At 37.8% G+C, this 15,423-nt stretch overlaps 1 protein-coding gene across 3 annotated transcripts in view; it reads right to left on the reverse strand.

The window, feature by feature from the left end:
- The window catches only part of p2rx4a (purinergic receptor P2X, ligand-gated ion channel, 4a), a 57,481-nt gene that overhangs the window by 16,382 nt on the left and 25,676 nt on the right, over positions 1 to 15,423 (reverse strand). For all 3 annotated transcript variants that reach the window (XM_052031886.1, XM_052031885.1, XM_052031887.1), the window contains exons 6-11: positions 14,774 to 14,854; positions 14,556 to 14,697; positions 11,484 to 11,614; positions 8,391 to 8,484; positions 6,205 to 6,270; positions 5,310 to 5,405 (exon numbers count right to left, since the gene is read on the reverse strand). In XM_052031886.1, the coding sequence (XP_051887846.1) occupies positions 5,310 to 5,405; positions 6,205 to 6,270; positions 8,391 to 8,484; positions 11,484 to 11,614; positions 14,556 to 14,697; positions 14,774 to 14,854 (610 nt within the window). The remainder of the gene's footprint in view (positions 1 to 5,309; positions 5,406 to 6,204; positions 6,271 to 8,390; positions 8,485 to 11,483; positions 11,615 to 14,555; positions 14,698 to 14,773; positions 14,855 to 15,423) is intronic.

The following is a 15,423-nucleotide window of genomic DNA, read 5'->3' on the forward strand; positions in this document are numbered from 1 at the left end:
GAGCACAGGGTGGTAGCATAAAATGGCTTTCAGCTCCTCAAATGCTTCTTGACAAGAATCTGTCCCAAACAAACTTTACTCCCTTCTTCAGAAGATTAGTTAAGGGAAGAGCAACATCAGCAAAATTTTTACAAAATTTTTGATAATATCCAACCATTCCCAAAAATCTTCTAACAGTTCTCGTACCCGTGGGAACAGAGAACTCATATTGCTTGAACTTTTGCCTGAACAGGAGCTTGCTTGCCTTGACCTACAACATAACCAAGATACGTCACAGTGGCATAGCCAAATTCACTTTTAGCCAAGTTAACTGTAAGGTTAGCTTCGGAAAGTCTTTCAAACAACCTTTCTAATGCAGAGATGTGATCCTCCCATGTATTATTCCCAGTCACTAAGTCGTCAATATAGGCATCTGTATGTTTTAACCCATGAATCACTGAATTAATCATTCGTTGAAATATTGCTGGAGCATTTTTCATTCCAAATGGCAAAACATTATATTCATACAATCCAGAAGGGGTTACAAAGGCAGAAATCTCCCTTCCTCTATCTGTTAATGGAACACACCAGTACCCTTTTAATAAGTCAATTTTCGTAAGAAATTTAGCCTTTCCCACTCTGTCTATGTAATCATCCACCCTAGGAATAGGGTAAGCAGCTGACTTTGTTACAGCATTCACTTTCCTGTAATCTGTGCAAAATCTAACAGTTCCATCAGGTTTAGGCACAATAACAGGGCGAACTCCAGTTTGAAGAGAAACATCTAATAATATCATTTTCCAACATGTATTTTTTCTCCTGGTCAACAGGTTTACTTTTTTCCCCACATTCATTCGATATGGGTGTTGTTTGATTGGTTTTGCATCCCCAACATCAACATTATGAGTAATTATCAATGTTCTGTTTGGAACATCTGGGAACAGATTTTTAAATTTTAAAATTAATTCTCTCATCTGTTGTTTTTGCAAAACTTGTAAATGGTCCAACTTCATTTCAAGATTCTCCAGGATATTTTGGTTTTTTAGTTTCAATGGAACAATATTTGGTCTAAATTGGCCGTCCTCAATATCAACATCAGGCATTCTAGAAACAACCTTCATTTCATCCACCATGGCCACAACTGAATCTCTCTCATGATAAGGCTTCAGCATGTTTACATGACAGAGTTGTGTTTTCTTGCGTCTATCTGGTGTTTTGATTATATATGTCAAATCAGTTACTCGGGATTCAATAAGATATGGTCCAGAAAAACAAGATTGCAAGGGATTATTTTGGCTAGGGAAAAATACCAACACCTTTTGTCCCACTGCAAATGTCCTAGGCCAAGCACGTCTGTCAAAACATGTCTTCATTCTTATCTGGCTGGTTTTCAAATTCTCTCGCTAGCTGGCAGACTCTCTCCAACTGAGTTTTAAATTTTTGGACATAGTCCAACAGACTCAAGTACACTTTCTCATTAACCCATTGTTCTCTTAACAATTCTAAAGGTCCTCTCACCCGATGTCCAAATACAAGCTCAAACAGACTAAATCCTAATGACTCCTGGATTGATTCTCTAACGGCAAACAAAAGTAAATGAATACTTTCGTCCCAATCCTTTGTGTTTACAAAGCAAAAAGTCTTCAGCATATTTTTGAGAGTAGAATGAAATCTCTCCAGAGCTCCCTGAGATTCTGGGTGATATGCAGATGATACAATCTGCTTTGCTCTCAGCTCATAGACTAGTTGTTGAAACAAATTAGACATAAAATTACTGCCTTGATCAGATTGGATTTCTTTTGGCAAACTAACCAAAGTAGAAATATTAAGGCCAAGACTGTGTCAAAGGCTCTTTTAAAATTTTTTAAGGGGTATTGCCTCTGGAAATCTAGAAGTTGCACACATGATGGTTAACAAATACTGATTTCCAGCCTTAGACTTTGGCAATGGACCAACATAGTCCACAATCACCTTCGAAAAGGGTTCACCAAAAGTATGAATTGGCTTCAACGGAGCCACAGGGGGTTTTTGATTTGGTTTACCTACCACCTGACATGTGTGACAGGTTCGACAAAACATCACCACATCTTTTCTCAAACCAGGCCAATAGAATTGTTTCAAGATCTTCCCTACAGTTTTATTCACACCAAAATGACCACCCAAAGGCATACTATGGGCCAGATTTAAAATCTCATTCCTATAAACTTTTGGAACCACAACCTGATGAATAACTTCCCATTCCTCATTAACAGGGACATGAGGAGGTCTCCATTTCCTCATTAACACTCCATTTTTGACATAATATCCAATTGGCACTTTTTTCAATCTCATCACGAGAGTGCTTTTTCTTTCAATCCTGTAAGCTCAGGGTCCTTTGTCTGTTCCACCATAAATTCCTTCCTTGACAAAGACAAATCTTTAAATTCAGGCTCAGTACAAGGATTTTGATCCTCCAGTGAAGACAGAAAAGTCTCAGACAAGGCATCATAATTTTCTTCCTGTTTAGGACTGTCACAGGGACCCACATCAGGCTGCACAGGACTGTCGGCCTTGGCTAATTCTTTAGCTCTAGCTTGAGTCACCGCGCATGATGGGTAAACATCTGGTTCATTCTCAGACTCATCAATCCTTGGTTTGGTCATTAACCGTACCACAGGGACAAATTCTCCATCCGCAAGGTCATTCCCCAATAACAAAGAAACTCCTTCCACTGGCAAACTAGGTCTTATCCCTATCTCGACAGGTCCTTCTACGAACTTTGACTTTAAAATCACCTTGTGTAAAGGGACAGATATGGTGTCACCTGTAACACCTCGCACTAGATTTACCTCACCAGTGTCAGTTTCTTCACCAAAATTTAAAACACTGTCCAGCAAGGGAGATTGGCAAGCCCCAGTATCTCTAAGGATTTTCACTGGCACCTGGGGTGACCCATCATTCAGTGAAACAAACCTCTCTGATACATAAGAAGGGAATTCCTTTCTCACCTCCTCCAACTTTTCAGCTTTTACCTCTTGCAAGGACTGATCTTTAACAACATCTCCTAAACCTTTTTGATTTTTAATTGCCTGAAAGCAAGCATTGGGCACGGCTTCCTTCCTTTTCTTCAAAAGGACACAATTAGCTATCACATGGCCAGGTTTCTTACAGTAATAAGAAGTACGCTCAACAGGTTTCTCCAGCACTGGCTTCTTTTCATCCTTCCCTTTTTGATTACCTCCCAATTTAATCTCCGGTTTACCTGGATTGTCCCTATAACTCTTTTGAAAGGTTTTAAGTGGTCCCCATTTGGATTTATGGTTAAAACAATCATCTGCCAACCTAGCAGTTTCTTGTAAAGTCTCCACTTCCTTTTCATTTAAATATGTTGTTAATTCAGCTGGGACACATCTTTTAAAGTCTTCCACTAACATCAATTCTTTCAATTTATCAAAATCCCCATCTACATTTTTAGCCATACACCATCGTTCAAAACATATTCTCTTTCCATTGGCAAATTCCATGTAAGTCTGATCTGCAGATTTCTTCAAGTCTCTAAATTTTTGCCGATAAGCTTCAGGTACCAATTCATAGGCCTTCAACACAGCTTGTTTTACCTTTGTATAATCAGCTGCATCCTCAACAGACAAAGCAGAATAAGCTTCTTGAGCTTTACCTTTAATTACACTCTGTAACATAAGAGCCCATCCTTCCTTTGGCCGGTTTGAACTCACAGCAACCTTTTCAAAATGTTGGAAATACTGAGCAACCTGATCTTCCTCAAAAGAAGGGACTAATCGAACCTCCCTACTGGCTATAAAACCATCATCAAAGTCAGATTCCAAACTCTTTCGCTTCATTTTTAACTCATGCTGCCACTGTTTTTCCTTCTCCTCTGCCTCAAACTTTAACCGAATTAGTTCCCATTCAGCCTCTAACTCTAATTTCCTTCGTTCGGCCTCTGTCTTCTTTTGTCCCAACTCGAACTTCATTCGTGTTTGTTCTAACTCCATCTTTGCTATCTGCACCTGGCCATCAGGAATCTCTGACTCACTCCCAGGAAACTGTTCTAACTCTTCCTCCTCCAAATCCTCCAACTCCACTGGTTGAGAAGTCACATCCAAAATCACTGGTTTAATCTCAGGAAACTCGACTACCTCACTCACCTCAAACACTTCCTTCTCCAAATAATAGTCAACTATCATTCTATGAATAACTGCTTTTTTCATAGACCACTTTACTGTTTTAAGGTTTAGCCTTGTAGCAATCTTTACCAAATCATCCTTTTTCGCCACCTACAATCCTTTTAGGGTTGGTGACTCCAAAAATGCCTCAATATCCATTGCTGCTGGTTTCCACACACACAAGCCAATTAAAAAAAATAATTTATCAGACCGACCACAATCAGTCGTCCACTAAGACCCCAATTTGTTCAAACTCAGACCTCCCTCGTCAATCTTTGGATTGAATCCCGAACGAATCTCGTCAATCTGGGAAACGATCCCAGATGACACTCGTTAATCTTTGGGTTGGATCCCGGACGAGCCCCCAATTTTGTCACGAACCAGCAACAAAAGAAACACACTGTGTCATGATTCAGCGTTAAAAACTATTTTATTAATCATTACTTATGATAATAAGAAAAATAAGTGTAAAAATGTTAGTATGTTAGAATTAAAAATGTTAAACCTTGGACATTAACTCCAAAAACTAAACTCTTCGTGTGTGTGTGTGTGTGTGTGTGTGTGTGTGTGTGTGTGTGTGAGCGCGCGCGCACGCGCGCGGCAAAGTCCCAAACTCCAAGTCCAGGAATGGTTCTTAAAGTTCAGTTCCATAAGCCATAAAGGTGAAACATGAGCAAAGGATTCTTCAACAACCACTGTTGTCTGAAGATAAAACATAGATATAGAGAACATAGAGAGTAATTACGAAATCCAAAGGTTCCACGATGGAACCCAAACAACACCTCAGTGTTTACTCGGTAGTGACTTCCTCACCCCGAAAAGCATCCGACTCATGGTCGTCCACACAAATACCTGTTTCCTTCTACAGGTCAGCAACAAAGTGAACTCCACCGGATTGCTTCCAATTTCCACGCGAGGATTTCAGTTACAGACACAGTTATTGTTTCTCATCCATCGATAGAGAAACTAGCAGGCTGGTGTCTCTCTCCCTTTTCTCTCTCTCTCTCTCTTCGACTGACTGACTTCTTCAACAACATCATTACATCCGTTATCTTCTCTTGACGTAAGCACGCCGCACACACACAACTGACTCTATCTTAAAGGGACATTCACTGAGTCCATAACAGAAGTCATCGCCTGAAAAAGGAATATTTTTTACTGACTTACCAATTCATTGTCTTTAACGTACTTGTATTTCTTTTCCTTGTAGTAAGACTTTTTCTTTAAGAAATACAGTACAATTATATCACACACGATTGTTGCCTGAAAGGAGACATTTTAATTATGTTGAGGCTTCAGAATGGTTTCTTGATCTAAAGTGAATTAATACAATTTTGACTTTTATAAACATAAAATACACAAATTTCACCAGTGCATTGTATAGTTACCTTTCCCTTTTTGATTGATGTTCACAAATATAAAGTAATACAGCACAGAAACGGGCCCTTTGGCCAACCGAGTCCACACCATCTATCAAGCACACATTTACTCTCATCCTACACTAATTCCACTTTTTCATTCTCCCCACATTCCCATAAATTCCCCCCAGATTTTAAAACTTCTCTACACACTAGGGACAACTTACAGTGGCTAAGTGAACTACCATATGATTAGGATGGTCATAAAAATGAACGAGGGGAAGCAGATGTCCTACCATGGTACTTTAACTGAAGAAGAAAATGATAACCTGAAGGATCAAGAATGGAAAATTTGACTTCAGCAGGTAATTACCATAGGATGAAACAGTTGGGAGTAGTAAACCATTAGTGATTAATTGCTCTATGTGCCAAATACATTATGATAAAATAATGGCAATCCAGAATGTGCTGTAATTGGAGGCATGTCCACCATTAACCTTATTTCAAAGTTAGAGGTTAAAAACACAATCTGATTGTTTATCTGAAGAATTTTGGTATGATCAGTATGTTTGATTTGTTTTCCTCATTAATTTTCACTGTTCTATGGAATTTTTTATTAAGTACCAATAATGTAATTGATAGAAATCTGTATTTTAGAGACCACTTTGTCCTCTTAGCTGTAAAGGATACACAAAACTACTTACCGTTCCCAATAATGCTAAGCCAGATCCTATATTTAGCATTGTCGGGATAATGTTAAATTTTCCAGCCTGCGCAAAACACAATTTTTTAAAGCAGTATTTATTAGTATTAGAGGCATTGATGATATGTTTCTGTTATAAACATTCTACTTTCAGACTATAACCTATGGAAGAAACATTTCGTCCCTTTGGCCTAAGCCTGAATTATTTAGATTTAAGCAGATGCATACCTTCTAACAAGTTCACTAGTTCCACGTATTTGAGAGTTACAATAATTCAAAACTTGCACCAACATTAACACTTGTCTAAAATTCAATAATCTGCAGTTAGGTTAAAAAAAAAAGTGAGTGATTTATCTTTTTCCCCCATTTTTGGCACCTAAGTTTTCATTTCTATACATTTATCCATCAGTGCATCTATCTCTGTTTGAGGTGGGGTGGGGGAGAGGTTAACTGTTGACATTTCAAGTTGAGACCCTGCATCAGGATGCTGCTTGGCCCACTGAGCTCCAACAACTTATGGCTCAAGAGGCTGCAAATGCTGGTGTCTGGTCTCCAAAATGTAGAATAATATCGGTAAAGCAACCATGACAAAGTTTAAAATTATGTCCAATAGATTGAAGGGAAACTATAAAAGGAAATAAATCAAGCACTTGTGACACCACAGATGAATAAAGACTTAAAATAACTGAGGGCAAGAAAAGGGGCTACAAAAGAAAAGTTAACTACACAAACACCAGAGTGCAGTAGAAGAGCCATCAAAAAATAATTAGGAAGACAGAGGAACTGTGAAATTTAATTAATCAAGGAATATACAAAAGTAAAATATTTCACATGCATTATTTAAAAAAAGTGGGAAGGATTAGGGAAATGGCAGAAATATCAAATCATTATTTATGGAAGAAATAAAACAAATGGACATAACACTGAATAACATGAGTAACATTAAGTGTATTTGAAGCTGAGAAAGGGGGTATACAAAATAAACTAATAATAACCCCTGTACCAGATGGATTGCATTCACCCATTTTAAAAGAATCCAGGTGAAACAGTACAACACTATAGATAGTCAATAATTTGTTAGTAAAAAATGTATTTCTAGAGGACAGATAATGTAATATCAATGAAGAACAATAATGGAATCATTACTAAAGGCGACAAAGCAAAATCTAGAAATGAGAGATACAATAATGAAAAGTCAGCATGGATTTGGAAAAGGAAGATCTAGCTTGATCTTACTGAATTTTCTTAAGTAATAATAGAGAAAATAGATGATGGTAATGCAATTTATTGTAATTTTTCTAGATTTTCTAAAGACTTTTGATAAGGTACCACATTATTAGTTGGTGAATAAGATGAGAAAATAGAGAATCAGGAAGACAAGTAGCATTATGGGTTACCTAACTTCGTCAGAAAGCAAAGAGTAGGAATAAAGAATGGAAAAAGTTGGGCAGTGGCGTTCCCCAAGCAGTAGCACTGGGCCTTGTCACAATTTACATTAATGATCTAGACTTTGGAACTGAACAATTTCTAAATTTCTATACTATAATGGAAGACAATATTGAGGAGAACTGCAACAAATTGCAAAAGGCATAAATGAACGAGCAGAGTTGGCAAATAATTGGTAGGTGAAGTTCCAAGGTGTAGGTCTAGGTGAAGTAGAAGGACAAAGTGATTTTGAAATGCAAAAACATAAATCACTAAATTGTTAGCAAGGCCATAACAAATGCAAACCAAACACCTAGGTTTATTTCTTAAGGGACAGAATTAAAAAGTAATGCTAAATGTGTAATAAATTTAACCACAGTTACTGCATACAGTTGCCATGTTATAAAAGGATGTAGGAAAGGTTTACATGGATAATACTAGAAATGCAAGTGTATCCATTATTAGGAAAGAAAAAACAGACTGGGCATCTTTGGAAGGGCTGAGGAGTGGCCTGACAGGTCTAAACTTTTTGACAGAGAGGATATATTGAGAGAATATTACCATTTGTGTGAAGGAGTATAACCATAGGGCATTAACATAAAATAGTCAATGAGTAATGCAATAGAGCATTCAGCAGAAACTTCCTTCATTTAAGATAATATATCTTTATTAGTCACATGTACATTAAAACACACAGTGAAATACATCTTTTGCATAGAGTGTTCTGGGGCAATGACGATACACAAAACAAAAATAACTCACCTGACCAAAAACCTTAATGATGAATCGTATACCATATGCTTTGTATAATGTTCTTGTTTTTGTTCCATTCACAGTTATGTAGTATTTAGCAAATCTGTTTTAAATTATTTTAGAAGTTAGATTTTGTTCCCTTATGTGTAATGTAAAATTCAACACTGTTTCGTCATTGTACTTTTGATACCTTAATCATGTGCCCCCCCAAAAAATTCACTGAATATTGAGCAGCAATAACTCTGGAGAGACTTGAACTTCGAATGCTTCTCTCTAAAAGAAGGGTGATCGGGAAATGTTGATGTTCAAAGGGACGTGGGTGTCCTCATACACAATTCTCTGAAAGCTAAAATGCAAATACAGCTTACAATTAAAACAAGATAGCTGGTAGCTAGAAGAATTGAGTACAGGGTTAAAGATGTCTTACTACAATGAACACAGTTTAGCTACACTATGACCACTCAACTTTGACACATCCTCCTCACATCCACCCACTTCTTATCTACTTTGTCTAAAATCTTCATAATAACCTTTGTTGCTCTAAGCATCATGTCCACAGCTGCATCAGTGTATCATGTAACTGTATTTCCCCAATCCTTGAACCATTCCAACAACTCTCTCCTCTGCAAAATCATGTTCTTCCTAATAACTCGTGTTGTCCCTGTGACTGCATGGGTTTCCCCAGGTGCTCCGACTTCCCACCACATGCTATAGAGACACTAAAGTTTAGATTTATAATTGGCTATTGTAAATTGCCCCTAGTGCAAGTTGGTGGCAGGAGAATAAGGTGGCAGGGAGGGGCGGGTGCAGATAAGAGGCAAGTTGCTAGGGATGCTCGGGGAAAAGTGGGATTCATGCAGATGGGTGCTTGATGGGTGGCGCAGACATCGTGGGCTGAAGGGTCTATGCCTCTATGATAAATAATGGTCCCCAGAATTGGTCAAAATATTCCAGCTGGGGCCATAATAGCATTTTAAATACTTATTGGCATTGCGTTCTAATGTTTGAACTCCGTTTCTGCTTATAACCTGCTTTGCTGACTTATCCTATCACCTGTAGAGATTTATGTACCAAGCCTTCTGTTCTTGTACCAATAATTTGTATTATCTTTTTTCATTCTTGCCACCAAAATGTAAACCTCATACCTTTTGCACTTTAAACAAAAAAATTACCTAGCCCCTCCTGGCTGTGTTCTTCCTTACCAATAGGTTGAGTACTGGGTTCAAAATGCCATTGATCTACAGATGACAACATTGGAACACCACATATAAATATTAATGATGCCCTTGCTTGCAGTGGGCAACCTTGACGCTGACCCTTGATTCTTCACTGGTGCTGGCTCTAAATACTGGAGCTCCCTACCCAATGGCTGCAGCAGTCCAAGAAAACAGCCTACTACCAACCTTCTCAAAGCCAACAATGCCCACATCTTGTTAGATAAAAATGATGGAACTTGAGAACAAATGCATTTTTATACCCACCTATTATTTCCCTATAGAGAATCACAACTTGGCTCTACACAAGTTATAGAACCATCCACATGAATTTCCAACAAATACCTCTGTTCAAAATGGGTGTAAAATTAAACCAACAATTTTAGACAAAGTATGAAGATAACTTTTCTAGCATTTTACTTTTCTGTTCCTTACTGTACTTAATATGCATATTGATCAGACTGGCAGGAAATTGGTGTAAATAGAGACTGGTAAAATGGCTATAATCTTATTGCGGCTTCTTGATTACATCTTGACAATAAAGTCTGTCCCACAGAATCAACATTACAGAAATAAACCTCCTGCCCAACTCGTCTGCAGTCAATATATATTCTCTACATTTGATTCCTCCCTGTTTAATTGCATTATTCCATGTGTAAATTTTGAGAAATACCTCCAATTTCTAAATTAATACAATTTATCTATGTGATGAATAATAGTAGTCCCAGGACAGATCCCTACGAAACACCATTTTTTCTTATTTCCTTCTGCTACAAAAACGTCCTGTTAACTCCTACTTCCCCATTTTATAATATTGATTTTTTTCTATTTAAATTTTCTGTTTGGATACCAATCATCACATAGCTAGCCAAGAAATTATCCCCATACAGCTCTAGTTTCAGAGGATGGAATACTCTGCTTAACAAAGTCTCCAAATAAATGATTTTGGGTTTATCTATATCCATGATGTAAAGTTGCTTCCACCCTATTCAGACATGTAGTTTTGTAACTAATGTAAAACCAAATACACTGCTTGGAGTGATACTCAACCAGAGAAAAAGTACATAAATGTTACAGGTTCTGCACTGATCCCAGCAGGGTTTTCGTGCTGATCTTCATCCTGAACTTCCTTGCAGGATGGAACAAATGACCCATGGAATCTACTTCTAACCATTATCTCATGAAAGCTGGGGAATTATGCATATAGGAAGAAGTTAAATTCTAGTTGTCTAACTGAGTAACCTACCTACACTAACCACACAAATAAAAGATGGCAACTTGGACGAGGTCCAAGAGGGATAAATCTTGGGCAAAAATGAATCTGAAAACAGTTAAGATTTATTCCCAGAATACTTCACATAACTCATCACCTTAAAAAAAAGCAATCTAATATTCATCTCTAGGTTACATTACAGAACTTAAAATTGGTGACTTATCAAAATTCATCTAATTTTTTTCCTCCCTCTTGAAGGTGTTAGTTCATGCTAGTGCACGTTTCCATGTATATTGACAACACTTGAGCCATTGTTCTTCAAGAGAACAGATGACGATCACTAGACCAGACAACTCAGGGCATTATGGAAAATCCAATCATAATTTCTTCTAAATTCCTAAACGTTTTAGGTTAAGGAGGTAAGAGAGCACGAATATGAATGTGTTTAATTTCTGCTTCAACTACCACTCCGCTTTCTTTCTTTAAATCCTGGGGATTAAGGACAACTGTGATGATTAAATCAAGTAAATCAGAACAAATTGGGTGCCCTTGGGTAATCACCTCGGCAGAAGATATATTCCTGAAATGAACCCTCAGGAAAATTTGAAAGGTGGGAACTTAATTTTATTGCTGTTTGATCTCTAATTTGACAGATATTTTGAAGTGAATATGTACCTAAAATTATAACCGGGCGAAAGCGTTCCAAAGTTTTTGTCAAGCCGTTGAAAGGTGTACTTTGGAATGCACTTAGTTGCCGATTGATCCAGATCACAGTTCCACTCTATTAAAATACCCATCACTCCACCCTGAAAAAGAGATATTCAAATATTTTAAATAAAAATGAAATAAAGTTTTTATAGCTATATCTGCTAATTCAACACCTTGTATAATTGATATCCAAAGATCTCCTGTTGCTTTCACTTTACCAAAATGAAGCCTATACTTTGATAATTTCTTGAGATGCAGAAGCAAAAATGGCCATTCACAGATTCATACCAACTTATATAGCCCAGTTGGGTTGCATGTATTTTTCTTGGTCTGTGTTTACCTCGTTCTTCTCAGGGCAGCAGAAAATATTTTCACTGCCCCAATTTTTCCCAGTACAGAGATGGCAAATCCCCTCAAGCATGTTCACTGCCCAGTGATTTCCACTAAGAGTGTTTGTACACAACACGAAGAAAGCATTGGCATCTGCTGTGGTGAGTCCTCATGGAAGATTTCCTTGCCAACAACAGCTTAGTGATCATTTAAATAATATAGAATTGTGCACGAGTTGGAATAATATCACAACATCACAAGACAAGGGAGCAGCAGTAGGCCATTTGGCCCATCGAGTCTGCTCCATGAGCTACACTAAAAACTATTCCTATCTAGCCCCAATTTCTGGCCTTGTCCCTATATCCCTTGATACCTTGACTAATTAGATACCTAGCTATCTCCTCCTTAAACACCCCCAGTGATTGGGCCTCTACAGTTGTACGTGGCAAAGAATTCCATAATTTCACTACCCTCTGGCTAAAGAAATTTCTCCTCATTTCTGTTTTAAACCAGTACCCTCTAATTCTAAGATTGTGCCCTCTAGTCCTGGACTCACCCACCAAGGGAAACAGCTTAGCCACATCTACTCTGTCCAGTCCTTTCAACATTCTAAATGTTTCTATGAGGTCCCCTCTCATTCTTCTGTACTCCAGTGAGTACAGTCCAAGAGCCGACAAACGATCATCGTATGCAAGCCCTTTCGTTCCGGGAATCATCCTCATAAATCTCTTCTGAACCCTCTCGAACATCAGTACATCATTCCTAAGATATGGGGCCCAAAACTGCACACAGTATTCCAAATGAGGCCTCACCGGTGCTCCAAAGAGCCTCATCAACACTTCCCTACTTTTATACACTATACCTCTCGAAATGAATGCCAACATAGCATTCGCTTTCTTTACCACCGATCCGACCTGGTGGTTAACCTTTAGGGTATCCTGCACGAGTACCCCCAAGTCCCTTTGTACTTCTGTTCTTTGAATTTTCTCCCTCTCTGGATAATAATCTGGCCATTTATTTCTTTTTCCCCCAAAGTGTACAACGGCACATTTCTCAACATTGAATCTCATCTGCCATTTCTTTGCCCATTCTCCTAAACTATCTAAGTCTCTCTGCAACCTTCCTGTTTCTTCAATACTCCCTACTCCTCCACCTATCTTGGTGTCATCTGCAAACTGAGCCACAAAACCATTTACTCCATCATCCAAATCATTAATGTACAAAGTAAAAAGAAGCTGCCCCAACACCGACCCCTGCAGAACACCACTAATAACCGGTAGCCAACCAGAACAGATCCTTTTATTTCCACCCTTTGCTTTCTGCCAACTAGCCAATGCTCCACCCATTCTAATATCCTACCTGTAATTCCATGACCTCTCATCTTATTAATCAGCCTCTTGTGCGGCACCTTGTCGAAGGCCTTTTGAAAGTCTGAATACACAACATCCACAACCTCTCCCTTATCCACCCTACCTGAGATTTCCTCAAAAAACTCCAATAGGTTGGTCAGGCAGAATCTTCCCTTCACAAAACCATGCTGGCTTGGACCAATCTTGCCTTGCACCCCTAGGTATTCCATAACCTCATCCTTGAGGGTCGATTCCAATATCTTTCCCATCACTGATATCAGACTAATAGGTCTATAGTTTCCTTTATGCTGCCTCCCACCTTTCTTATACAGCAGAACTACACTTACGACCCTCCAGTCCTCTGGAACCATGCCGGACTCTATTGATTCCTGGAAAATCATCACCAATGCCTCCGCAATCTCTAAAGCCACCTCCTTCAGAACCCAGTGGTGCACCTCATCTGGTCCGGGAGACTTATCTGTCTTTAGTCCATTTAGCTTCCTTAGCACTATGCATTTTGGCCATTTTCCACATTCCATTCTGAAACTCCAAATAAGTAGGAAAATACAGTTAAAAATTAAGCAATTAAAAATGCTAAATGGAAAAGGAATGAAATGTAACAGAGGGAACCAAGAAAGAAATGTCTGAGGAGAGAAAAAAAGAGAAAGCACAAAAGTGAAGAAGCTTAGGGAGAAATAAAAGTCAAAAATGATAATCTGATTAAATGAACCTTTAGCAAGGCATGTTCCCAATGTCATTTTCTCAGTAATTGTGTCTTTACTTGTGAAGGATAGGCATTTGGTATTGTATTAGAACCATACTCCAGAATGATTTAATGCCTTCAAGAAAGACAAGGAGAAAAAATAGAGAGGGAAAGAGTGTGTGACTTATCTGACAATATATACTTTCTACTAGTATCCTGTTAACCAAAAAATTAGCAGCACAAATGACTGCATTTAGGAAGCAATGTAGTAAAAACAATTGAGTATAATATTATGGCAAATAACAAATGAATTTAATTCATGATCTCTTGATTCAAACCATCAGGAAAGAAACCACATTCCTTTAAATTTTTCAGTTTGCTACCCATGAATTATTTGTCTGGTTACCACTTAAAGTAAGCAGATTCTAAATGACTCAAGCTCTCTCAACCATAATGGTCTATAAAAATATAAAATTTTAAAAAGTGTATATTTTTTTATATATAGGTTGGTTGTTTAGCAACTTTGTTACAGTTTTGCTCCAATCATAACATGCTCTTGCAAGATATCAGCCATTCAGAGCTGGGTATGCTTTTACAGGCTACTAGATGGATATATAAATATCTGAATAATACAAGATTGAGATAATTAGAACAAACCTGAATAGATAACTTCTGAAAATCTTCTCCTGCTTCTCGAACCATATCTCCCAGGCAGAAAATTGGACAGAATGGATGAAATTTCGGGTGGAACCTACAAACTTTTAAGTAGCTGGCATTTGTAGTTTCCAATATATTTCTTCTGAGGTAAGAAAAAGGGATGTCTGTTAGATTTTTATAATATTGTGAGCATATGATGTACAAATGAATGAACTTACTTTGAAAATTGAAACTTAGGGAAGGTAATGCTGTTCTTTATTAACACTGTGAACTTTTCAGCTTCTCCAAGAATTGCAGGCCTAAAATGAAAGAACAATTATAAGGTTAATATAAATATCTTTCAACCTTTTATTTTGCTTTCCTCTGAAGCTCTCTTATTGTTCATCCTAGTTTATTCTACGGAGGTGAAATTCCTACTGTTGGTAATCTATACAATTTAAAAGTTGTAATTAATTTGCAACCATCACTTCAAACTTTGATTTTTTTTAAAACATTATTTTAATTAACATGCATATTTTAAATTAAACATGATTTTAAATTAATTTACTTTGAATTTATTTACTTTCTTTAATTGGACTTTTTCTGAAGTCTCCAATCATCAGTGCCATTTAAAATTAATGGAAGAGGCCAACTGACCACACATACTATCAGAAGTGTAACATTCTGCTGCCTGCAGGCCAGACACCACTCCAACAACAATTAGATCAACAGAGCATTGGTAGCCATATGGTTGCAAAAGCACGCTGCAGGCATTGTCCAAGAATCAAAAGGAAGGAGCAGGCTGAGGTCCAGTGTGATCCTGCCTAATATTCCAAAGCACTGGAGTTTAGTTACTAGGGCCTGCAATTGCTGGGAGGTAGTTCAAATC

This window comes from Pristis pectinata, chromosome 17 (assembly GCF_009764475.1).
Source record: "Pristis pectinata isolate sPriPec2 chromosome 17, sPriPec2.1.pri, whole genome shotgun sequence".
Taxonomy (NCBI): domain Eukaryota; kingdom Metazoa; phylum Chordata; class Chondrichthyes; order Rhinopristiformes; family Pristidae; genus Pristis; species Pristis pectinata.